Here is a 27270-nt window from a genome sequence, read left to right as displayed (position 1 = left end):
TTAGGTGAAAATGTGAATAAATTTTTAATCATTGATTTATTTAAGATCAATTACTCTTTAAAAAAAAAATTGTCATTTTATGATTTTCAAAAATGTGCGGAAGATAATTATTGAAAAGATTAAATTTAATATAGGATTATTAACACAAATCATAAACGAACAATACACAATCAACTCAAATTAATAATTAGTGATTTTTTCAAGTTCAACTGTTTTTTTTTTTTTTTTTTTTAAATTGACACCTACGCTTAACAATGTGCATTGTCAAGTGTCAAACACAACAATGTGCAGTGAAAGGTAGAACAATGTGCACTCAAAAGGAGAAATTGCATGCTCTATAAGAGATAACAATGTGCACTCTGTACTCGAAGAAGGAAATTGTGCACTGGAAGAAGGAAAAATGCACTAAAAAGACAAAAAAAAAAAAGAGAATTGTAATGTTGTAGTATGTTTATTCATCTGGTCATAATGTAATCATCTATTAAGTTTATTAATAACAATAATTGAGAATTTTAATAAAAAATGAGAGCTATTCTATATTTTTACAGTTTTACCTGAATCCTTTGTTTTTTATATATAAATAAACAAAAGATGAGGCTTGGCTATAGGATCAAAATAAGTCATTAAATGTGATGAAAATTTTATAAACAAAGGATGAGGCTTTGCCTTTTAGGCCAGGGACGCAATCAGTCATTCCACATTAATGGGTGGCGTTTCCCTTTTGCATTAAACATTTCTTTTTGAGCACTGTAATAATGATAATAAGAGCAATCCTTTTCACAGGTAATCTACTTTAAAATCTTATCAATCATCATACTTCTAGATTAGATTTATGGATATGTTTTGTTATGCCATACATTACAATTACAGCATTATCACCATATCATTGATTCAATCATTTCATCAAACAGGTTATTACGTTTGTTATTATCACCATTTGTTCTTATTTATATTTGATGCGTGTTTTTATTTTGCAAATTTTATATTTAAACATAATAGTTCATAGTATTAATCTAAATATAAATTTTCAAGAAACAATAGATTAAAATATGCATATTAGATCATGATTATCAATTGATGTTTGAGAGTTCATTCATATCTGAAGAGAAACAGAGTTTTTATTTATTTATTTATTTATTTATTTATTAATTATTTACAGTACAAGTTATCCGGAAATTGACATGTATAGAAATGAATGGAGTTGGGCATATCCGCATATGTAATGTAATAGTGGATAGTACGAGTATTATACTCCGTAATACTTAACAACGAGCATGTTTATACTGCAGTTTCAGTGGCCATAATGCTCTAATGCTCGCCTGTCCGCACATATAACTTGTTGAGAAAGATGTAGAAGAAGTTTGTATTACTTGCTTGTCTCAATGGGGAGACAACAGATAAATATATACAGACTAAGAGACACAATCCTACAGACACAACCCTACATAACTTTAACAGTTATATTTCTACAGACACAACTTTTGTGTTTCAACACTCCCCCTCAAGCTGGAGCATGTATATCATATGCACCAAGCTTGTTACAAAAATAATTATATATATATATATATATGTGTGTGTGTGTGTGTGTAATAAACTAACATAACCAAGGTTATCTTACATAACCTTAGAAATTGAAGGGAATCACATTCCCTTCAAAATCCTATGTGGAGGGAATGTGACATTCCTGGGGAATGTTAGATTCCCTGAGATAATGTGAACCAAACATAGGAATGTGAGCTTTGAAATGTCACATTCCCTTAGTTATGTTATATAACCTGAACCAAACGCCCCCTAACAGTTATATTTGTACAGACACAACTTTAGTATTTCAACATAACTCTCGCGCAATCCCAAGTTTGCCTGTGATTGTTGTAAGTTTTGAATCCACACACAAACACAGTCTGTTTCTTGCTTGTTCATATTCCTATAAATCTTTAAACTTTGAGGTATCACAAAATTCTGGGATTTCACTTTCACCTTTCTTTTTGTGGTTTAAAACACTTGAGAAAAAAGTTCCATGTGCTGGGCAGCCCTGACTTTCTAATTTAGTTCAGACAGAAAATCACATTTTCGAAAGGCTCTGGTTGAGAGCTTGCTTCAATTTTGGCATATTCATGATTTCATTCTTGAGAGTTCATCCTCTCCCATTTTATCTTCAGTTTGAAAAGATTGGTTTTCAAAAATCATGGCTTTAGTTGTGCAGAGCTTCAAGATATCACCTTGTTTTTCTTTGAATTTGGAGTCTAAGCTGCAACCTAGAACTAGTATTCAGTGTATAGCGAGCCGGGGGGATTCAGCAGATTTGTTGTCTGATTCTGTTGGAGTAAATGGTGTTTCACCTGTGGGGGAGAAGGGGAGAAGTGGTAGGGCTTCAATTGATGTGGGAAATGGGTATTTGAGGTCAGGTGTTAGTGTTAGGGAGGAGAAGAAGAAGAAGGATTGTGGTCAAGAAAAGTTGGAGGTTTACTGGGATGATGGATATGGGACTCAAACTGTGAAGGATTATCTTGAATTAGCCAAAGAGATTATTGAGCCTGATGGTGGACCTCCAAGGTGGTTTGCACCAGTCTCTTGTGCTCCTCATTTAAAAGACTCACCTGCTCTGTTCTTCTTACCTGGTAAGACTTTAGACTGAAACATGTACCAAACAAAAACTTACATTTTTATACAATATTTGTTCTCTTCAGTCTACTGTTTTATGGTGCAATTGTTATGCTCAAAATCCCCATGGGTTACACAAGTTTTCAAGTTGACTGTTCTAGGTTTAGTATATACTGTAGTTTTGTTAGCATCCTAAATTTTCATTCTATTTTTGCAGGAGCCGATGGAACAGGATTAGGTCTCACATTGCACCATAAGGCACTTGGGAAGTATGTTTCTGACATTTTTTTTATGAAATTATATATCTCCGTGTCTCTGTGTCAGTAATGATATGCTCTCGATGATATAGTAGTTGCAGTTAGTCTAGCACTAGGAGAAACTGAACTGCTTCTAGTTCTAATTAGACTAGTCTTATTAGTTTACTTGGGTTAACCATTATCTCTTAATTTTGGAACTCATATTGTGGATTTTTGGTTCTATTACACTATGTCACAATGTCTTATTTGAAATGGAAGACAGAGAACTACTAATGTTGATTTCACGTTAATGAATAAATGCTATTTTTGTCGATAAGCAGAATGAACCTAAGTTTGTAGTCTCTTCACAAATGGGACGTTTGGTTGTGAAAGTTTCTTTTGAAACTCTCTATGACTTCTGTTTTTCTACTATTTTACAGATGTCTTATATTTAATATTACTTATCGATAACATGGATATTATACATGTTCACATAAACAGAAGATCAAATTAGAAAGTTATGGTCTTCTACCCACAATATATATGTCATATTTTCTCTTTTCTCAGAATTGAATTTTGTTTTCCTTTGACAAATTGAACTTATTTTGCTTATGCTTGACTGATTTAAATCGTAAAATTCTCTGTTGCAGAGTTTTTGAACTCTGGTGCTTTCATATTCCTGTGCGTGATCGAACTCCATTTGAAGGTCTTGATACTTTTCTTTCATTGAGTAGTGCGTTCTGTAGGATTATTTTATTTTTTAGTGGTAGATTTAGCTTAGACAAAGCTGAGCCTTCTAAAACAATAATGATCTTAAAACTGTCTCGCCCCTCCCGGCAGTCACTGAAATAACCTCGCTAAATCCTAAATCATCAAAATCTTTCAGAGCATAGTAATCTGAAGAGGTTAATACATTTCATGTTCAGCTGTAAGTGTAGAAATTGTAATGCGGGTTCTATTACTTTGGTTTTTTAGGGTTGATAAAACTTGTCGAACAAACTGTGAGGATGAAGCATGCTTCGTCTCCAAACAAGCCAATTTATCTCCTAGGAGAATCATTTGGAGGATGCTTAGCTCTTGCTGTTGCTGCTCGTAATCCTAAGATTGATCTTGTCGTGATATTAGCTAATCCAGGTTACAATAAACTTAGTTTTGGTAATTATAGTACAAACCAAATCTTATTATGTTCTGATGTTTTCTACTATTATTTTTAGCGACTTCATTTGGCCGATCACAGCTGCAACCCTTGTTTCCTTTCCTAGAAGCTTTGCCTGGTGAACTCCAGTTTACAATCCCTTATCTTCTGAGCTCAGTTATGGGTATGTTTTCTCGTCTTTTGCATATTTTGGTTTTTCCAAACCACAGCTTCCTATTCAAAGTTATAGCTCATGATGGTTGGTTTTTACAGTGTTAAAAATATAAAATAAAATTGGGGGCATTATAGTGGTCGGTGTTGAAACTGGCCCGATCAAAATGAACTGGTTGGTTTTTGCTCAAAGAGTTGCCAATATATGATGTTTATGTTATTCAATGAGGTTTTGTAGTGATTTTCTTTCTTTTTGTCCATCTTTAAGCTGCGTGTTTTGGTTGCATTAGGTGAACCGATGAAAATGGCAATGGTTGGCATCGATACTGAACTTCCTCCTACCGTAGTTCTTGAACAACTGTCGAGCAACCTTACCGCTTTACTGCCCCTTCTTTCTGTGAGTCATGCTTGCAGTTTGTACACATTTTCTGCGTCTTAGTTTTCCATTTCCATTTCCATGAGAAGTGTTTATTCAAATTATATGCTTTTAATATATTTTGTTGAAGTATATGTTTTAACCTTTATTCTTCGTTCTTTCTCTCTGTTGAACATTTGTGAAATTATCTGGAGAAGTGCTATGTAGACCGTTTTTTTTTTTGGTCAGACCACGAGGTGTCCTGAGCAAGCCCTAACTATAGGAGGCACCTTTAAGCCCGTACCATACTCAGACTAATTCCCGTTCGCACCGGGCCGGCCCAATTAAGGGGCAAAGTGCTGGCCAAAATTGGTTTTTTCCAGTTCGAACTCCCGACCTCTCTTAAGGGACAAGGGTGCACGGCTGCTATGTAGACCGCTTACTGCTTAAGATGATGCACAAATAAGGGGTGTCTGTTTTTTCTCGTTTTTTAGGGCTTGGCTGATATCATACCGAAAGAAACTCTTATGTGGAAGCTGAAGCTGCTTAAACATGGATCTGCATATGCCAATTCTCGTCTACATGCTGTCACAGCAGAAGTGCTTGTGCTTGCAAGGTCTGGCATCTATGTTGTTTTGTTTAAGGTTGTCTATATTCATTTGATTTTTTTAAAACTAAATTCATGTCTGCCACCATGTTGTGCAGCCTTTACTTACCCTATCTTGTTTAGTTTTAAAGATTTCCATATTCATTCCATGCCGTTAAGCTTTTAACATGTCTGCCACCATTCACCAACCATTCTATATATAAACTGCATAATTTCTCTTTATAAGAAAGTGGTTAAACAGATAACAAGCACATTAACCTTTGCATCTCGGTACGTGTTTGAAACCATATTCTGCAGATAGGCGTTCGATTATAATCTGTACGTGCTGAAAAATAATATACTATGTTATACTTTTCGACATTGAGCCTTGTTGATCTTCAAATGTAAGACATACACTGTCTGTTGCCAATATCCTTTGAATATATGAGGCATAGATTATGCTGTTCTAACAACTATGGAGTATTTCATTGTAAAATATGCTGAAAATGTGATTCAATTGCAGTGGAAAAGACGGCATGCTTCCAAGTGAAAATGAAGGCGGGAGGCTAGCAAGGACATTAAGAAACTGCAAAGTACGATATTTTAAGAACAATGGACATACCATTTTGTTGGTAGGTGACACTATATTTAATGTCTTTCTGAATATTATGGTGCTTCTAGCGTGATTATTTTGTTTCCTTTTCCCATGTCCTACTATAACACTTATTATCCCTAAGTTATGTTTATGCTCTCTAGATTTGATAATGATAGCCTTGTTTTAGTTCCCCTATGTTAGAATCTAAGATTGGGTTGAGGTCACTCGACTAGGCAGGCTATAATGCACATAGGCCAAACCACTCTAAAACCCATGGTTGCCATTCTGAATCTAACTGGTAAACCACTTTCAATTGGATTGGACCCTCAAAAGTGGACCGAATAAGCTTGGGATTAGACGCTCCTCAAAAACAGAACTTTGTGGCAGCTCTGATATCATGTTAGAATCTAAGATTGAGTTGAGTTTACTCAATTGGGCTGTGCACACAGACCAAACCATACTAAAAGCTTGAATCCAATCAATTACTTTTAGTCTAACACATGGCCTTATAAGCACATATGCTTCTCTCTTATTTTTCAATATGGGACTCTTAACACACCCCAAAAGAATCCGTTGCTTGGATGGATTATCATCAATTCAAAGTCTCTTGAGAAATCCAAGCCTTATCATAGTCATTATATTTAGAGTCTATAATTTTATGCTATTAGCATTCATAACTCTTTATGTGAATCTCAGAGGGTGAACAAATTTTAATACCCACTTTGTTGCCATTTCAACTTGTGCAGGAAGATAATGTCAATCTATTAAGTATCATAAAACGTACAGGCAAATATCGTCGTTCAAAGAAGCACGACTTTGTCTTGGATTTTCTGCCACCTAGTGGGTCAGAATGCAAGAAAGCAATTGATAACAATAAGTAAGCAACCATGCTGTCATTCTTTCAGAATAATTCTGCTTGCTGTTTTACCGGTTTTCCATTTCCTTTTTAGTTTATATGATTTGATGCTAGGGATTTGGTAAATGTTGTGTTTTATACTTAATTCTATGGGGTCTAAGTAATGTTTCATATAATTTCAATTTTAGGAATTACCGCAATTTTACTGGTCCGGTGATGTTCTCCACAATGGAAGATGGGAGAATTGTAAGAGGGATAGCAGGGGTTCCTGACGAAGGCCCAGTGTTGTTAGTTGGTTATCATATGCTTATGGGGTTAGAACTCGTGCCCTTAATTGAGGAGTTTTTGAGGGTGAAAAAGATATTAGTTCGCGGTATTGCACATCCTACACTATTTTCTCAGCTAGTTGAGGGCGGAAGTGCTAACGAAGACTCGTTCGTGGATTTGATAAGACTATTCGGGGGACTACCTGTCTCGCCTAGCAACCTCTTTAAGTTGCTCCAAACTAAATCGCATGTGCTTCTTTATCCCGGGGGTGCTCGTGAGGCCTTACATCGAAAGGTGAATTTTCTCCCTCTTGTTCTTCTCTGCATTATGGGAAACCTATTACAGTTATATACATTTCTAGTCTGTTCAAATGTTCATTTCTTAATATAGTTTGGTATTCATGATGGAAAAGAAGAACTGCTCATCTGCAGGTCTGTAAATGATACTTACCCCCTCAAAGTAGTTATCCCTTAGATTCTAGCATTGCAGTTTATTCACAATTTAGCATATTGGCAAACAAATTATCATGTCTCATTGTGCAAATTTGGATGTAAAGACTATAAAAATTTCATAAAATGTTCTAGTTCTTGCTTTGTTTTACTACCAGGGAGAAGAGTACAAGTTGATATGGCCAGATCAACCAGAATTTGTAAGAATGGCAGCGAGGTTTGGGGCTACAATTGTGCCATTTGGTGTTGTTGGAGAAGATGATATTGTACAAGTATGGTACTCTTCTGTCTATGTGTCTTTATGTTATGTAAAGTGAACCGCAACTTAATATTTTGATGTGCTCGTGATATCTGCAGTTAGTTCTCGACTATGATGATCTGATGAAAATCCCTGTATTAAATGACCGGATAAGGAATGAGAATGAACAAGCTAAGGAAATGGGTATTGCACTAAGGTAGTTGTCCTTTGCTGACTACTTGTTCTTGTTTCCTCCAAGCTCTCTACAATAATTCTTGTGATCTACGTACCTAATCTTTGTCTTTATGCAGGGCTGATAAGACCGGGGAGGTTGCCAACCAAACTTTGTATGTCCCGGGCTTGTTGCCGAAGATCCCTGGCCGCTTGTACTACTTGTTTGGAAAGCCTATATCAACAAAGGGGAAGCGGGAAATGTTGAAGGACAGGGAAAAGGCGAGTGAATTATACTTGCGGATAAAATCAGAGGTTGAAAATAGTATGGCGTATTTACTTAAGAAGAGAGAGGAAGATCCTTACAGAAGCCTTGCTGACCGGACTGCATATAGGGCATTCTCTGCTCCTTTTGATCAAGTTCCCACTTTTGATCTTGATTGACTTGTCAAATTGCTGCATCATATAATTGCACCTGTATACATTTTTATGACGTATGATATGACAATGTCATCATCTCTCGACTATAAGCCGCCCTATCCAGTGTAGATATATGAACAAAAACCAGTAACCTACATTCACAGCTCGGGTATTCTATACTCAGCAGAGAATTACAATAAACGTCAAAAAGAAGACTACAGCTAATGGCACAAACTAGTACACCATAGTTTCTTTCATAAAATGTACTCAAAACTCAATGAGGATGGTCAACATGTAAGCACAAAACCCCTAATAAATCATCCTGTTGTTTAAGCATAAGGGCCCTATGATGCAATGAAGTGTTTAGCCTGCAGTTCAGCTGAACAGTTGAGTGCCAGGCTTTTATAAGTGCCTGTTGAAATCGTCAAGATATGGCAAATTGTGTTTTGAGTTTAAGTATGGAAGTGACACAGATTGAATCCTCCATGAGTTACAGGAACGATGGTGTCTTTGTCTCCATGCAAGAGCTCAAGGCTTAAGCAAACAAAGGTGGTTTAAGTGTTTCCTTTTTGGTTTGCTAAAGGTAACATCAAGTGGTCCTCAAAGATGAGATTTGTCCAGAACTATGAAGGCTACCCACAAGAGAAGAGTATACGGTGTCATCAGGTGTAAGGCCTGCCTCTATCATTTCATCGTACAATCTGAAAGCTTCTTCTGATCTGCCCTCTTTTGACAAACCTGAAATCAGTGCTGTGTAAGACACTACTGTTGGGACCAAACCCTTTGCACTCATCTCATTGAAGAGTTTCAAAGCAGCATCTGCATTTCCAGATATACATTCCCCATGAAGAAGTGAGGTGTACGCATAAACTTCGGGCTTCAGTCCCTTACTTACCATATCATCTCTAATCTTATAAGCTTCCTTCATCAGACCTTTCTTGCAATACCCATCTATCAGAGCATTGTATGTCACGGTATTGGGTTTCACCCCTTTATTTTCCATCTCGCGAAGCATCCTTTTCGCTTCAACAAAATTTCCTTCCTTGCAATAAATATCAATCAAAGTTGTATAAGTAACGACGTTGGAATTCACACCTCTTTCCACCATTGAAAACAACCAAGTCTTAGCTTCCTCTTGCCGACCCAGTTTACACAACCCTGTGGCTATTATATTATATACGTAAGCATCAGCTTTAAGTCCTTTGCTTTCCATAATTTCTAGCAGTTTCCATGCTTCATCTATCATTCCTTTCTTACAATACCCATCCATTGTTGTATTAAATATGATCTGGTTTATGCTGATTCCTTTGCAATGCATCTCATTAAGCAAAATTTTCACAGCATCCATTTGCCCATTTTTGCACAGGCCATTTATCAGAGATCCATACGTGTGAGCATTAGGAACAAGGCCTCTCTCAACCAATTGGTCGAACAGCAAAAACGCCTTTTTAAGATTACCCGACTTACTGTAACTACTAATCATGCAAGTGTACAGATGAACATCTGGCTCTATGTTTTTCTGCTGCATTTTCTCGAACAATTTCTCAGCCTCTTCAAAATTCCCCAAGTTTGAATAACCTTCTATTAGAACCGTGTAGCTTGTTGCATTGAGCTCCATTCCTTCCTTCTCCATCTCATTTAACATTTCTTTTACAGCCCCAAGGTCTGAATTCTTCACATACCCATCCAACAATGTATTATAAGTATATTCATTAGGTTTTACACCTCTACAAAGCATGTCATCCATCAATTTTCTTGCTTTATCCACTTCTCCCCTTTTACACAATCCATCAATCACCATCGTCATTGAATAAACTGTAATCTTCACATTTGCCTCCACCATCTTCTGGAAAAACTCAAACATGGAGTGAAATTGATTAGATCTTTTAACTGCAAGCAAGTAAACCATACAAGATCTGTCATCAATCTCAAACTCATTATTCTTCAAATAGTCAAAAACCTCCTCAGCTTCCTTAAACCTCATGTTATCAACATAAACCCGAAGCAACATATCCATCAGTTTTACAACCATCTTTGGATTTCCATTATTCTCCCTCGCTAAATCTGCTATTTCTGACACCGGGCGCCTAAGACTATCATCAGCAGCAACAGCATTCAATATATCCTTCCCATGATTGAACTTTCTGGCTCTAAACAACCGCAAAACAAGGATTATGTGTGCTTGAAGATCAGGTTTGCTGACTGTCAAAGACTGGTTCTTTTGGAGGAATTTGAAGAAGTTTAAGCAAGAAAGGTGTGGGACATGGGGGTTGGAGAGAACAATGCGGGCCACTTGGGGATTGATACTGGAAATTAGAGAGGGGTTGATATCTAGGCCATTCCAGGTAGATTTTATTAGGGTTTTGGAGATGGAACTGGCAATTTCTGCATCAGATTTCTTGGGGAAAACTTGTTTCACAGTTTTGAAAAACGCTTGAGCAGACATTGACTGAAATCAAATTTCGTTTGCTGTTCAAGCTACAATTCTCACAGCAAGGGAATATATCAACAAATAAAACTGACAAATCCACAATTTAGAGCATAACGATTGATCGTCTCCTTCGTTCTGGACCAAAACTCGATTACTCTAAGTTCAGCCAATGAAATAACTTGTAGATTTCAGTATTCACTCTGTCGTGAGTTAAGATTTCTAACAGAAGATGTCGTTTGTGAAAAAATCGAAATGCAAAAGTTAAGCTAGTAGAAGTATTGAGTTACCTCCAGGATCGCGGTGGTTGGGGGTGGTGGCGGGGAGGCAAGTGACGACCGGAGAAGTTGGAGTAGAGAATTAGAGATCAGTTGTTATATTCTAGACCGCGGTGCATAATCGATTATGCACCGCGGCCCATATACGGCGCCGTTTCTTTAAGTAAAGAAACGGCCCGCCGTTAGAGTTAACGGAGTCCGTTTGTTTGATGTATTAAACACCAACTGACACTACAGTATATTCAAACCGACACTGCAGTTATATCAAAATGATACTGTAGTTATAGTGAAATGAAACTGCAGTGTATATAAACTGAAACTGAATAACATTTCACATATTTGAGTGTATATTATACAATGAAGCTGTAATTATATCAAAATGATCATGTAGTTGTGTTTTAATAAAACTATAGTGTATATAAAATAAAATTAAATAACATTTTCACATATTTGAGTCTATAAATATCGAATGAAACTATAGTTATATTGAAATGAAACTGTAGTTGTGTTCAACTGAAACTGCAGTATATACAAAATGACACTGAATAACAGAGTTACTTTTTGTAAAAGGGTGCGAAACGGCGTTAATTTTTATTTAAAAAAAAAGACGCGCGGTGCATAATATAATTTGCCATTAGAGATGGGAACGGAGCTCTACTTCGATGAGTTGTTGTTGGGCCTAAGCCTATTTCAGAACAAACAAAATCTAAATTTTGGGCTTCCAAACTAATGATTTTTAACAAAAAATACTGGGCCCAATAGAACTAAGCAAGTACTCCGTATGAATTTTGGAGAAGAACAAATTGCACTTTTGGTCCTGTGAGTATTAGGGTACTGACAATTTGAGTACGTGACTTTCAAAATTCCCAATTTAAATCTTTAACTATGCAATTTTTGGCAGATTTGGTCCTCCGGGCCAAATTGCCGGCCAATTTTGGTCGGAAAAATTAAAATTATTTTTAATTTTTTAATTATGAGGACAAATTGGTCATTTTAGAGTCTTCTTCTTCATCCACCCCTTCTTCTTCGTTCTTCTTCTTCTTCATCCTTGCACTGGGAGCCCGGTGGTGGATAGAGAGAATTGTGCCCCTTCGATTTGGCCCCCGTCACCTCCACCGCTATCCAGATGGTGTTCGGAGACACGGTGGCGATTGCGTTGATGGCCCCCGAAAAATTTGAGCCGCGACGAGTACGCCTCTAACCACCCCTCTGGCAGGATTGGCAAGAGCTTGATCTTCAAGGTGAGACAATTTTTCTCAAACCTTCATCGCTTATGAAATGTGAACATAAGATTTGATCGGAATTCTCTTATCTATTGATTTGCCTGTTTGGATTTGGTTTCTTTGATAGAATCCTGTTCATATTTGTGCTTAGAAATTCTGATTATTTGATATAGGGTTAAGTTTTGCAATAAACCTTAGAAATGAAATCTTTTCAATCCAGTTCATTAAATTATATGGAAGAAAGTTAACAGGGAAGTTTAATCACATGAAGAGTTAGTTTATGATTCTATAGATTTGATTGCTATTGAAATACATTTAGAATTTTGTTCTGTTGAATACTTGAATTGATGAATAAACGAACACAGATTGAAGAATTCTGTGTATCTATAGGAAGGAAAAACTAGACTTGACAGAAGATACTCTTTTGCAGGTGAAAGATGTAATGAAGAAGAAAGAAGAACTTCCAATTTGCAATGAAGGAGATCTCATTATGGACCAGTTAGTAGAATTAACGAGCAAAGGATGTGGATGCCTCCTCGTTATTGATCATGATTATCATCTGCTGGGCACATTTACTGATGGTGACTTGCGTCGCACATTGAAATCTTGCGGCGAAAGGATCTTCACGCTCACAGTCAGAGAGATGTGTAACAGGTAATCTCACCGGTTATTGGATTTGATGCTTTTTACACTTTGATTTCATAATCCCCGAAAAATGGATGATATTATGGTGTCTGGTTGTTCTAATGAGTCCAAGAGGAGGATCGGATCGGATCGGAGATTAATTTGGCTCCCAGTGCAAGGATAAAGAAGAAGAAGAAGAACGAAGAAGAAGAAGAATGAAGAAGAAGGGGTGAATGAAGAAGACTCTAAAATGACCAATTTGCCCTCATAATTAAATAATTAAAAATAGTTTTAATTTTTCCGGCCAAAATTGACCGGCAATTTGGCCCGGAGGACCAAATCTGTCAGAAATTGCATAGTTAAAGGTTTAAATTGGAACTTTTGAAAGTCACGTACTCAAATTGTCAGTACCCTAATACTCACAGGACCAAAAGTGCAATTTGTTCTTTTGGAGAATTAGCAATTGATGTCGATCATTATACAATCGTCGTACACAATCCGAATTGAAGCATGTGCTCCATCTCAACTAAAAGTTTCAACACGCTCAATAGTTATGCTGTGCAATTGTGTGCACCATGCATCATGCATACAGTTGCAAAACGACGTCGTTTTGACTAAAAACGTGCGTCCCATTTAAAAAAAAAAAATCATTTTTGATTCCCCTCAACATTATTATTGTGGATATATAGTTATAAATTTGTGGATATATAGTTATGAATTTGTGGATATATAGTTATGAATTTATGGATATTTAGTTCATTTATTGTGGATATTTAGTTCATTTAGTGTGGATATTTAGTTCATTCATTCTGGATATTTAGTTCATTCATTCTGGATTTTGTGTTATTCATTTACTGTGGATATATAGTTATGAATTTGTGGATATATAGTTCTGAATTTGTGGATATATAATTCAAATTATACACAAAAAAATGATATTGTCGGGAATCGAACCTGAATTTTTTTAAAGTGGAACGCGCGTTTTTAGTCAAAACGACGTCGTTTTTGCAACCGTGTGCACCATACATAGTGCACACGGTTGCACAGCATAATTTGCACAACACGCCCCCTCACGTGTGCGGTGGGTTCCAAGCAACACGTGGACCCATGACCTTTGGTCTGGCTCTGATACCAAATTGAAGCATGTGCTCCATCTCAACTAAAAGTTTAAGCTCATAGTTGGATTGCACATTAATGGTTATATGCTCAACAAGGCACACAAAACGACGATGTTTCTATAAGTTGGTGAGAAATTGATGCGACGGACACCGTTCTGTCTGTTTAATTTCGTTATAGTTTTTTTTTTTTTTTAACACTTGTGTTTATGTATATTATGTTAAGAGTTTGTGTATTATATTAAGAGTTTATGTGTATTATGTTAAGAGTTTATGTGCATTATGTATTATGTTAGATTATGTGTATTATGTTAGGAGTTTATGTGTATTCTACTATACAATTCTGTACATACGAAACAAAGATTTAATTATTTTTTTTAAAAGTTAACAACAGAAAGGAGAAACAAATACAAAACGACTAGGGATGGCAATTCTACCCGCACTCAATGGGTTCCCCGCATCCCCGCCCCTACGGATTTTAAAATACCCGCACAATTTGGGTAATGGGTGCGGGTATGGGGAGAATTTTGTATACCCGCGCGGGTATGGGGGCGGGTGCCGGGGAGGTATCCCCGCCCCGCACCCGCACCCGCACCTGCACTTATATATTTTGTTATTAGTATTCATTTATTATATAAGTTTATGCATATTTTATAATTAAAAATGCATAATAAATTAAACTTCTTAGTTTTTTATTAATTAAAATTGAATAAGAACAACACAAATAATATAATGAGTAAACACTTAATACAATTTATACTACCAACACAATTTTAGGTCCAAGGATTAACTTCATTGGCTCTTATTAAATTTTGAGTAAATACCGGTGGAAGTCCTCCGACTTTGGTGGCACTGTCACTTTTAGTCCTCAACTTTTATATTAACCACTTTTAGTCATCTTACTTTTTGTTTCTAGCCATCTATGGTCCTTTCGTTAAACTTGACCATCTAATGTCGTTTTCTAAAAGATAATTCAGTCATTTCATAATTAATTTATTAATTATTATGCTTAATTTCCTCATCAGAATAGTCAAACAATGGTTTCCCCAGCTATGAGCGTGTACAAAACCAGCTCGTGAATCAAAATGGCGTACAAAAGCTGGTACGAAGGTTGTGCCAAAACGACGTCGGGATATCTCGGTATGACTCGACAAACATAATAATTACTAAATTAATTATGAAAGGACTGAATTATCCTTGAGAAAACGGCATTAGATGATCAAGTTTAACGGAAGGACCATAAAAAATCCATGTAATAATTAATTTATGTTCAACGGGTATATGTTCAAACTTATAAAAAATTCATGTAATAATTAGAGTTGTAGTATAAAATTTTTATTAGATTTAAGTGTAATATGAAGAATTAGAGTTGCGGGTTGGGTATTACCCGCACCCGCAAAATCCCAGCGGGGACGGGTGCGGCTATGGGGAGTGGGTTGGGAATGCGGGTGCGGGTGCGGGGGCGGGGGATATATCCCCCGCACCCACCCCGCCCTATTGCCATCCCTAAAAACAGCGTTGTTTTAGGTCAGGGTGCACAATGCATTGTGTGCCCTGGTGCATGCTATAATTTGTCATCATTATATGGTCTACATAGCGGTATGGGGCAAATTATGCCGTGGACTTGGGTCCACCGTGCAAGGTGGACTTGAGTCAAAAAATACACAATTTATATACTGAATGTTCACAATTTACATATTGAAAGTTCACACTTTACATATTGAATGTTCACAATTTGAATTGTGAATATTCAGTATGTAAATTGTGAATATTCAGTATATAAATTGTGTATTTTGATCCGGGTCTACCTTGCAAGGTGGACCTGGATCCATGGCATAACTATTAGTTGTATAGACCGTAAATAAAAAGTATATTATTTTGTGTTATAATAATATTATTATTATAATTATTAAACCAAGCAAGTAATTAATAATTAGTTAATTTGTTGGAAATAATGAAAGTAATGGGTGTGGGTCATGCATTGTATGTGAAGAGTGGCCTAAATTATAGCATTAGTACATGGAGCATTAGCTTCCTGATTAGTAGCTTTCATTTAGTATAAATATGTGGTTTGTATTCATTTGTTAATCATCCCTTCAAATAACATTATTCATTCCTCTCTCTTCTCTCTCAATATATAAATATAATATATTGATATATTATATTTAATATATATTATAGATATATTATATTATATTTAATATACATTATATTAAATATATTATATTTAATATATCTAACATTTGGTATCAGAGCCAGTCAACCTTTCAACCCCGAGGTATTTTTCATAGTGAATTATGGCCACAAATTTCAATATTGTATGGTCGGGTCCCAAATTGGACGGGAACCTCGATTACAATTATTGGCAAATTATGATGTCCACACATTTGCAAGCTCAAAATCTTTGGAGCTTTGTTGATCCCGGTCTACCCGAAGGAGCTGATGCAGGCGCTATACGGCGAGATAAATTGGCCTTGGGTCAGATTCACCAAGGTGTTCATTATTCCATTTTTGGGCAATTAGCTCGTGCTCAAACAGCAAAACAAGCTTGGGACATCTTAAAGGTGTCACACAAAGGAGTCGATCGGGCGCAGAAGTCTAAGTTGCAGTCGTTGAGAAGGTTGTACGATAATTGTGAGATGACCTCTACAGAAACAGTAGATGCGTATTTCACTCGTCTTATTGATATGGTGAATAAGATGAGGCTATATGGAGATACGATTGAAGATGGTGCAGTGGTTGAAAAAGTTCTTCGAACTATGCCGATGAAGTATGACCATGTGGTGGCTTCAATAACAGAGTCACACAAAACCGAGCTCTTATCAATTGCAGAGCTGAAAGGTATGGTAGAAAGTCATATTGACAGGATTGCGTCAAAATCGGAACCACTAGCAGAAGATGCTTTGAAGAGTCAAGTCACCCTTAATGTGACTGGCACTAATCAAAGAGGTGGAGGATCTGGTAGAGGTCGTGGAAGAGGAAGAGGAGGTTCTAGTGGAAGAGGTCGTGGTAACTTCAACCAAGGAGGAGGACGTGGTAACTCCAACCAAGGAAGAGGTGGAGGTAATACCAAACAAGGTAAATTTCCATTTCATTGCTACAATTGTGGCAAGTATGGGCACAAGATTGCAGATTGTTGGTATAATGAGGACAACAATCGTGGAAATCAAGCAAACATTGCTGAAAAGTCTGGTGAGAGTTCTGAAACTTTACTTTTGGCCAGCGATAGTTTTTCTGCAGATAAGAACATATGGTTCTTGGATACTGGGTGTAGTAACCATATGTGTGGGAAGAAAGAATTGTTTTCCGAACTAGATGAATCAGTCCGGTCTGAAGTAACGTTTGGCAATAAGTCAAAGGTGCCAATTTTGGGAAAAGGTAAAATCTCTATTCAGTTGAAGGATGGTACTCACAATTTTATATCCGATGTGTTCTATGTTCCTGAACTACACCAAAATTTGTTGAGTATGGGTCAGTTGTCAGAAAAAGGATATAAGATACATATTGCTCAGAGGTGTTGTACCATTGCATATGCTAAAGGAGTTTTGATTGCAAAGGTAAATATGTCCCAAAATCGACTATTTCCTTTGAAAATTAAGCATACTCTCCTTGCTTGCTTTAATTCTGAAGTTTGTGAGGATAATTGGTTATGGCATATGCGGTTTGGGCATTTTCATTTTTCTGGGTTAAACTATCTTGCGAGAAAGGAACTTGTTTCTGATTTACCTGTTGTGAATGTCCCTAATCGTATCTGTGAGATTTGTGTGATTGGGAAGAAGCATAGAGATCCCTTTCCCGTGGGCAAGTCAAGGAGAGCCACAAAACAGTTGGAGATTGTTCACTCAGACCTGTGTTCGTTGGAGGTTCCCTCATATGGAGGTTGTAAGTACTTTATTACTTTCATTGATGATTTCAGTAGGAAAACATGGGTTTACTTTCTGAAGCAAAAGTCTGAAGCATGTGATGTTTTCAAACAATTTAAGGCTTTTGTTGAAAAGCAAAGTGGTTATGAAGTTAAAATCTTGAGAACTGATAGAGGTACAGAATATATTGCTTGTGATAATTTTCTGAAAGAAAAGGGTATTCAGCACCAAATGACAGCTAGATACACTCCACAACAAAACGGAGTGGCTGAGAGGAAGAATAGGTCAATCATGGATATGGTGAGGTGCATGTTGAAATCTAAGGATCTGCCTAAGCCTTTTTGGGCAGAAGCTGTTGCTTGTGCTGTCTATGTGTTGAATAGGTGTCCAACTAAGAGTGTCCGTGATAAGACGCCTGAAGAAGCTTGGAGTGGGAGAAAACCCTCTATCAAATATCTCAAGGTTTTTGGATGTTTGGCATATGCCCACGTGCCGAATCCATTGAGAAAGAAGTTGGATGATAAAGGTGAGAAGTGCATATTCATTGGTTATAGTGACGCTTCAAAGGCTTATAAACTATACAATCCTGAAACTAAAAAGGTTGTTATAAGTCGTGATGTCACTTTTGATGAATATGGTGCCTGGGATTGGTTAGCTAAAGATGAAAGTTCAGTTGTTATTCCTGCTATTGAAAATATTGTTGAAGAGCAACCGATTCCAGATAATGTCCAGTCTCCTTCACAGCCAGAGTCGTCAGTTCGACGATCTCAGCGCGAGCGCCACTTACCAGCTCGCTTGCAAGATTATGTTTTGGGTCATGATAATGACCTGTCTGATGAAGAAATTGTTCAATTTGCTCTCTTTGCAGATTGTGATCCTTTAACTTTTGAGGAGGCTGCTACAGAAACTCATTGGCTTAAGGCGATGGATGAGGAGATCCGTGCCATTGAAAAGAATGGTACCTGGGAGTTAACATATTTACCTCCTGGAAAGAAGCCAATTGGAGTGAAGTGGGTTTACAGAAGAAGTACAAGTCAAATGGAGAAATTGACCGTTTTAAGGCACGGTTAGTAGCAAAGGGTTACAAGCAGAAACCAGGTATTGATTATTTTGAGGTTTTTGCTCCTGTAAGTAGACTTGATATAGTTCGAATGGTTATTTCTCTTGCTGCTCAAAATGATTGGAAATTGCATCAAATGGATGTCAAGTCTGCTTTTTTGAATGGTTTTCTTGAAGAAGAAATATATGTTGAGCAACCTGCAGGATTTCTGAAGAAAGGGGAGGAAAATAAAGTGTACAGGTTGAGAAAAGCCTTGTATGGCTTAAAGCAAGCGCCTAGGGCGTGGTATGGTTGCATTGACTCATATTTTGTTGAAAGTGGTTTTGTGAGATGTCCTCATGAACACACTTTGTATGTCAAATGCACGGATTCTGGTGACAACAAATCAGCAATATCGTTGTCCAAAAATCCAGTCTTTCATGGTCGCAGCAAACACATTGATATCAAGTATCACAAAATTAGAGAGTTGGTTGCTGAAAAGCAAATCAACATTGAGTATTGTTCAAGTGAATGTCAAGTTGCAGATATCTTTACGAAGCCGCTGAAGACAGAGACATTTCTCAAATTGAAGAAGGAAATTGGAATGACCAATATATCCAACTTGGTTTAAAGGAGGCAATGTTATAATAATATTATTATTATAATTATTAAACCAAGCAAGTAATTAATAATTAGTTAATTTGTTGGAAATAATGAAAGTAATGGGTGTGGGTCATGCATTGTATGTGAAGAGTGGCCTAAATTATAGCATTAGTACATGGAGCATTAGCTTCCTGATTAGTAGCTTTCATTTAGTATAAATATGTGGTTTGTATTCATTTGTTAATCATCCCTTCAAATAACATTATTCATTCCTCTCTCTTCTCTCTCAATATATAAATATAATATATTGATATATTATATTTAATATATATTATAGATATATTATATTATATTTAATATACATTATATTAAATATATTATATTTAATATATCTAACATTTTGTAATGTACTATGTATTTAAATAATGAAATTTTTAAGGTAAAATAATGTATTTTATGAGTTAGAATAATATATTTTATGAGTTATAATAATATTATTTTTATGTGTTTTTAGATCATGATCTACACAGCTGTGTGGACCACGTCCACACAATAATGATTGAGAGACAAGGGCTCAACTCCTCTAGGGATTCCTCAAAGTTTTAAAGTCCAATGCTAGTGTGGTAATATATGCATGTCATGCATTAATCTACAAATGCCCCCCGAGAATCCAACGAACCATTACTATTACATGGAGACATGTAGTATGGTATTGGCTCCACAAAAAATTACGGAGTCATATTTAAGTTTGAGTAGCACTTCACCATTATTATATAAGTATATTAGGATAAACTCACGCGTTTGTTGGGATCAAATACCTATTTTCTTCTTCTTTTTTTTTTTTTTTTCTTTTTTGAATGATGAAGAAAATTTGTAGTTACTATTCAAGTGTGTAAGTTGACAATCACAAAGAGATAAAAGGCTTTAAGTTGCCGGCCTATAGCTAAGTAGCTGACTAGCTCAAATTAAATCAAAAAAGCTAATAAGTAGTCAGTCCGCTAGGAATTAAACTTGTAACATTGTGGTTACCAAATCAACAACTTAATCAATTTGGGACTTGTAATATTGTGATTATATTACCAAGTCAACAACTTAACCAATTTGTGTGCAGTGGGATTACGCCTTGAATACCTATCATATATTGATAAGTGTGTGAGCATTGTGGCTTAGAGTTATCTGAGTTCTCTGATCCCCACTACCTATTAAAGTTGTTTTTTGGAATGAGTTATTCTCTTAAACTTAAGTAGCCATAATGCATATGTGCGTCAAGTGTCTACTTGTTGCATAGAAAGGCCAAGAATCAAAGCAGGAAAATATCAGGCCAGGTTCCTACTATTCAAGTTTCTTCATGTACAAGTATTCCAGTAATAATATAATAGTTGGCTTACATGATTTCAAATTTGACTTTCTATAAAAAGTTATTTATTATCCTTCTTAATTGATTGGAACTGATCAGCTGTGCGACACGCCCCCTCACGTGTGAGGTGGGTTCCAAGCAACACGTGAACCGTATGTAGTCGCTTATCGGGTAGTAGTGAGATTCGAGCCCATGACCTTTGGTCTGGCTCTGATACCAAATTGAAGCATGTGCTCTATCTCAACTAAAAGCCTAAGCTGATAGTTGAATTGCACAGTAATGGCTACATGCTCAACAGACAACATAGACAAGTTTACCTCATTTTAATTATTTGCTGACTAGAGTCGCAAAACATATATACTTCACTTTAAAACAAATCTTCATGTAGCAACGTAATTGCAAACTTTTCTGTAAATAAAAATAATCAATTACTAATTATCCAATCAGATTCCACAAAACCCTCTACACTTTGAATCTGCTTATTATCATTTGTTTCATATATCTTAGAATTCTACTTTATGCTTCTCACTAGAGGCTGCAGTATGCTCATTGGCTCAGCATGCATAGTGGCATAGAATATGGTTCTTTCAAGTAGTTCACTATACATATATAGAATAAATCCAAAGTTGATGAATATATATAGTTGTAACATCATATATATATATATATATATATATATATATATATATATATATATATATATATATATATATCACACAACTTTACAAAGTGCATCATGTGATATTTAAAAAGTATATTATACTCAAAAACTATGATATATAAATGTATAATTCAAGAAAAATGTACTATTTTGTAGTTTTGTACGGTGTACTTTTACATTGACACCCAAATTGTGGAATGTATACTGTTTTGGAATGTTGTGTATAAAGCATTATGTGATATCTATATCCAGATAGGATTCTCCCATATGTAATCTTTACATTGGAATCAGAAAAGATTAAAATGTAACTGTGAAGCTATAGGAAGTGAGGGATTACTTGCTGATAAAGATTGGCAAAAGGGATGAATAATTAAAATGGAGTATAGATTAGCTCAAGATATTTTTATGTACTTATACCAACTATATGCGATTTGAACTACTTTATATATTTAAATGGAATATATTATATATTGTTAGAAATCTTAACTCAAAGTGATTAAGATCAGAATTAAATTTTTGATAAATTTTATGGGTATTACTGGGTTTATTCTAGGGCACACAATCGGATAATAATTATGAGTTTTCACAAATAAAAATTGTGTGGAACGCAATTCTTGTTTTAAGAGATCAATATTGGTTTGAGCTAACACCTTCTCGGTCGAGCTAGTAAATACACTAATCATTTTCAAGTTGGTTGGGGAGTTGCGCGTTAACAACTACAACATTTCAAGTTGAGAGCGATTTATTGACTTTTTTCGATTTGGTAAAGTTTAATTTCTTACGGGAATTACCTATTAGTTTTATTGGTTTGAGTTGGTACGGTCATGAGCAACTTATGATATGATGGTTTAATGATGTAACATATATAGTTGAGGCAGGATTCGGGAATTCTACTAGCAGGTTGTTACTTGGATTGAAATCCGTCAAAATTGCATCATGTAGAAATGGGAACTATATATTTTTCTATCTTTATTTTTGTTTTCATCTACTATTCCACCCACTCCATTTTGTTCCCTTTCTCTTCCTTTCTTATCTCCACCCACTCTACTGCACGTACATGCTATCATATTAAACAAATAGAACAAGTAAAACAATCTTGCTATGTTTCTGTTTAAATTGGTTTGCGTAATAAATAGAACTGATTTTTAACAATAATTAATTTCTCTTTAACTTGGGCATGTTTGGTTATTGACGGATCCGCCAAAATTTTGACGGATCCATCGACTTTGGCGATTTGACCACGGTCAAAACGCCAAAGCCATTGTTTGGTTAACAGCGGTTTGGAGCAACAAATTGCTCCAAACCGCTGATTTTAGAAACGCTGCATATAGCAGCGTTTCTCTTTGGCGTTTTGGGCAAAAGCCCAAAACGCCCTTATATATTAAAAAAAAATTAACATTGTTGTTGTTAATTAAAATGAGAAGCCTCAGGCTTCATTAATAATGAAGCCTGAGGCTTCTAATTCCCTGCCCTGGGATGCAAATTGGGGCGTTGAGCTCCCCTTTTAATGAGGGAGCTCAACACCCTTTTTATTTATTTATTGTCGATGTGGGATCAGATTCCACATCACATTTCTCTCTCTTTTTTTTTTCTTTTTTTTTTTAATTTTAAAATTTTGATTATTATTATTATTCTTAATTCTTAATTAATAATAATAATAATAATAATTATTATTATTATTATTATAATATGTATACCCTTTTGGTCATTTTACATGTTAACCGCTAATTTAAACCGCTAATTTTACCAAACATCTGTTTACAGACCGCTGATATAATCCGCTGGTCAAACCCACTAACACAATCCGCTATTTGTTAACCGCTAACACAATTTGCTAACGCTAACCGCTAACCGCTATTTGCCAAACAAGGCCAAATTGTCTGTTATCATTTTCACACTAAAAAAAAATATTTTGATTTGAATACTCAAAATAGAAATTTTGCAAATTTTGTCATTATACTTACTAGGACGACTAGGAATATGTTATATGTCAACATCAATATAAATGTCGTAAACTCGTAATTAGCAAGGAATTTCATGCATTCTTATTGACGAAAAATAAGGTACTCGCCGTTTGCTAGTTGCATATGGTGTCCTTGTTCTGGAAAAAAAAAAAAATCAATCAATAATCAATTACTCCGCGATGGCATCAACAATTGATGTCTGAACTAACCACCGCAATTATCTTCCTCTCTTCGTATTGCTTTCCTCTCTTCGTAATGTTTCACATGGCGTTCTTTCTTGCCTTTTTGGTAATGCAATACATTTATAATAAATGCTTCACATGCTAAATAGTACAGTTCAGTTGATTTTTATTTTTTATTTTTTTGGTTTGAGTAGTATAACTTAGATTTGATGTTATCCTTGTTTGAATTCGAGCAAATAATTGTCCAATTATCCGTGCAGTGCGCGTGCGATGCACGGATAAATTTTTTATTATATATTTAGATAATAAAATTAAAGTTGTTTTTTGTTAAATTTTTCATTAGGCATCTTGATTTATGTTCTTCTACCTCGTCCATTCACAATTGTTGTTTTAAACTTAATTAGTTGTAGGCTGTAATTTTCTATCAATAATTATTGTTGAAATAGTTGCTTTACAAATTACAAATAAGTCACTTTTCAAAAAAAAAAAATAAAAAAAAATTACACATAAGTCATTGATGATTTGCGGGTCAGAATTGATTGTCTCCTAATTTGGGAATGAAATTCCAAAAGCTAGCAAAAGAAGGAAACCATAAGATAAGGCAATTCTTGGAATGAAGACTCCAATCCTCTCCTCTAATCTCCTTCCTCTCTCTTTCTCCTTAATTCTTTCCAGAGCAGAGCAGAGCACTTTTGGGAATGAAGAGTACATTGTCTTTCTCCTCTCCTCTGACCTCCCCCTTAGCTTCCTCCCTCTTTCTCCTTCATCCTTGGTGATCTCCTTATTATTATTATTATTACTAGTATTTTTACCCGTGCGTTGTACGGAATAGATTTGTTATAATCTTTAAGAATATTTTGATCAATATACAAATATATATTATAACAAAGAATATTATATAGTGCAATTGATGAAATGAGTTGTATCGATTATATTTTTTTATGTTATCCTTGCTTGAATTCGAGCAAATAATTGTCCAATTATCCGTGCAATGCACGGATAAAATTTTTTATTATATATTTAGGTAATTGATAGGGAATACCCCGATCGACCTTGGCCCTCCCGACCGGTATGCCTTTATCTCTGTTCTACTCGTTTTGCAGGTCACGGGGCGAAATGCTTAAGGAAGGTCCGGTCGGTTCCCGACCGGGCATTGCCCGACCGAGCTGGTCAATCCTGAGCGGTAACACTTCGACAAGAGAGTTGAGGAGTGACACGTGTCGACGCTAGGCGTTGACAGCAGGGCGCCAGGGAGGACGACACGTGTCTGCCACGTGTGGGGCTGGCCGGAAAGCCGAGTTTGTGTCTCCGGCGCCGCGGCTATAAATACCCGCCATTGCGACAGTGTGAGGATCTTTTGGACGATCGATAGGCTGTTATCAGAGCATCCCGACCGCAGTCAGTCGGTACCCGAGCAGCCATTTAGATTGTACTTAGGACCTTCACCTCGATCAATAAAAGAGATTATTTGCTTTAATTGGTCTTGTGTTAGTTAATTATCGCTTACGTGGCAATTAACACTATCATTTTGGCGCCGTCTGTGGGGATCCGTGCAAGCAAGCTATCGTTTGACGAGCACCCGGTCTCTTTTAAACCATGTACCCGTGGGCGTACAATATTGTCGGTGACGATCAAGCGGATGAAGCCAGCTCATCCGATCCTCCGCAGACCCAGCAACAAGGTCGCACCATGGACCTCAACCTCAATCTTTCACCACCACATCCATCTACCTCATACCCGGCCGCCCAGCAGCCGGTGAACTATATCCAACCGGGATACTATGCGCCCGGTCAGCAGTTCCAGCCACAACCCCAGTTCCCCGGGCAGTATCCATACCCGACCCCTCCTCAACCGTATGGGTACTGGCCTGGTCAACCGATGTACTATACACCGCCGGTTGGCTACCCACCTTACACGCCTGCGTTCACGGCTCCAGCCGCCGCCCCTCCAGTTTACCCGACCGCTCATGTAGAGCCGCAGCATCAGCCCTCTTCCCGGGCTCGACGCTCGGCTCGTTCGCGGTTGGGGTCGGGGGGTGCAGTTGCGATGGAGGCACCACGGCAGGTCCCGCAAGCACCGGAGGTTCCGATCCAAGAGGAGGACCCCGAAGAAGTTACACGAGCGACAGCTTTCGACTGTCTCCGATCGGCGATGCGACAATGCTTGGGACCCCAAGACCCGAGCCAGCGGCCGGAAGAGGTACAGATGCGGGAGGCCAGCCAGGAGGCTTCGTCCGGGCATAGCGGGTCGAGACCTCACCGTCGACGACGCGCTCGGGAGGCAAACCCAGCCCCGACGGCCGAGCTCATCGAGACCCGAGGATTGCTTCACAACCTCCAGGTGGAGTTTGCTCAATTCAGAAATGAGCATCCCGTCCGACCCCCGGTCGACCAATCGACCTTGTTGAGGACGCCCTTTACAGCAGAGGTAATGGCCCAGCCATACCCGTTCGACCTAAAGGTCTCGGGGGAGAGGAGTTATGATGGCCGCACCGACCCTGAGGCCCACCTCAACGATTTCTACGGCAACATGATGCTGAAAGGCGTGTCCGACGCCGTGATGTGCAGGGCTTTCTATTCCACGCACACCGGTCGGGCGGCAGAGTGGTTTCGAACGTTGCAGCCGGGCTCTATCGCTGATTTCAATGCCCTGGCGATCAAGTTCGTGAGGAAGTTTATCACCTCCAAGGCGGTGAGGAAGCCATATATGTACCTGGAGAAGGCCAAGCAGCTCGAAGGGGAGAGCTTGACCGACTTCCTTGTCAAGTGGAAGGCAGCGGTCGGGGAAGTCGAGCCAATGGACGACCCGACCGCCACTCACATGCTCCATATCTCGCTCCGAGCGGGCTATCTTTATCAGGATTTCATCCTTCACCCCCCGTCCACGTACGAAGAGGCCCTCCGAAGGGTCACTGATTATGCCAACGTTGGCGAGGCGTTAAACGCTCGCAAGAGGTCGGGTCATCCTCCCGTAGACCGGCCGGCCGGGCGGAGCAGCGATCGGGTGACGATCGTCCCCGACCCCGCACCAGGCCTGGCGGCTTTACGGCCTTAAATCGATCCGCAGCGGAGGCCATGCAGTACGCCCAGTCCTGCAATCTCATCAAACTCCCCCATCCCGATCGAGACGGCCCCGACCGGAGTAAGCATTGTGCTTACCATCGTTGTGTCGGGCATGACACCGATGAGTGTACCCACTTGCGCCAGCTATTAGAGGATCTTCTCAACCGGGGGAAGTTGGACAAGTGTGTGGGGAAGAGAGAGAAAACAACAGGGAAAAGCACCGATCGAAGGAGCAACTGGCGTGCTCTTTTTCGCTCCAATCGTTCTGACCGTGAAGGACGCTCTGATCGGTCGGGTCAGGGCCGGATAGATGACCGGCAGGACCCGGACCCCCCGACCAGCAGCCGACCAGCAGGAAAACCGACCATCCACTTAATCTTTGGTGGATTGGATGACGCTTCCCGACCGAGGGAGAACCGTCCGGTCGCCATTGTGGACTCCCGAGACACAGGGAAGAGACAGAAAATGGAGCCCATAACCTTCTCCATCGACGATCAACCTGCTAGCGGTGACCACGGCATGGAGGCGCTCGTGGTCACTATTGATGTCAAAGGGACGGACGTCCAGAGGGTTATGGTGGACACTGGGAGCAACGTCAACGTCCTTTATTTGGACGTGTTTGAAAAGCTCAACCTTGACAAGCGCGAACTGACTCCGGTCAGCGTACCCTTGTCGGGATTTACTGGGGCCCTCGTCTACCCCGAAGGAAAGATTGTGCTCCCAGTCGAGATCGGCACCCCACCGAAGTCGATCAAGACTGAGATGGAATTTGTTGTGGTCAACCTGCAATG

General features: G+C 37.9%; 3 protein-coding genes across 5 annotated transcripts in view; 2 read left to right on the top strand and 1 right to left on the bottom strand.

Annotated features, from left to right (window-relative positions):
- LOC109191411 (WD repeat-containing protein 48) overlaps positions 1–22217 on the top strand; it is a 36396-nt gene extending 14179 nt beyond the window's left edge. For 2 of the 3 annotated variants that reach the window (XR_002055915.1, XR_002055914.1), the window contains exon 20: positions 22172–22217. The gene's annotated coding sequence lies outside the window, so the exon portion shown is untranslated. Of the gene's footprint in view, positions 1–6946; positions 6954–7424; positions 7437–22171 lie in introns of those variants that run through there. The other variant, XM_019342062.1, reaches the window with a different exon arrangement.
- On the top strand, positions 1840–8284 carry LOC109191413 (acyltransferase-like protein At1g54570, chloroplastic). Its single transcript, XM_019342063.1, has 13 exons — positions 1840–2618; positions 2819–2870; positions 3488–3543; positions 3813–3971; positions 4052–4156; positions 4434–4540; positions 4993–5114; positions 5608–5716; positions 6426–6556; positions 6724–7096; positions 7410–7523; positions 7609–7706; positions 7801–8284. The coding sequence occupies exons 1-13, from the start codon at positions 2186–2188 to the stop codon at positions 8102–8104; spliced, it is 2163 nt and encodes a 720-aa protein (XP_019197608.1). The 5' UTR covers positions 1840–2185; the 3' UTR covers positions 8105–8284.
- Positions 8215–10867, bottom strand: LOC109191414 (pentatricopeptide repeat-containing protein At2g32630). The gene is made up of 2 exons (XM_019342064.1): positions 10799–10867; positions 8215–10667 (listed from the first exon to the last, which is right to left on the bottom strand). Exon 2 carries the CDS (start codon positions 10524–10526, stop codon positions 8670–8672), a length of 1857 nt encoding a protein of 618 aa, XP_019197609.1. The 5' UTR covers positions 10527–10667; positions 10799–10867; the 3' UTR covers positions 8215–8669.
- Positions 22218–27270: the final 5053 nt, after the last annotated feature.

Source organism: Ipomoea nil, unplaced genomic scaffold (genome assembly GCF_001879475.1).
Source record: "Ipomoea nil cultivar Tokyo-kokei standard unplaced genomic scaffold, Asagao_1.1 scaffold1622, whole genome shotgun sequence".
In the NCBI taxonomy this organism is placed as follows: Eukaryota; Viridiplantae; Streptophyta; class Magnoliopsida; order Solanales; family Convolvulaceae; genus Ipomoea; species Ipomoea nil.
Note: the sequence above shows the minus strand (reverse complement) of the source record. Positions and strands in the feature narration are given on the sequence as shown.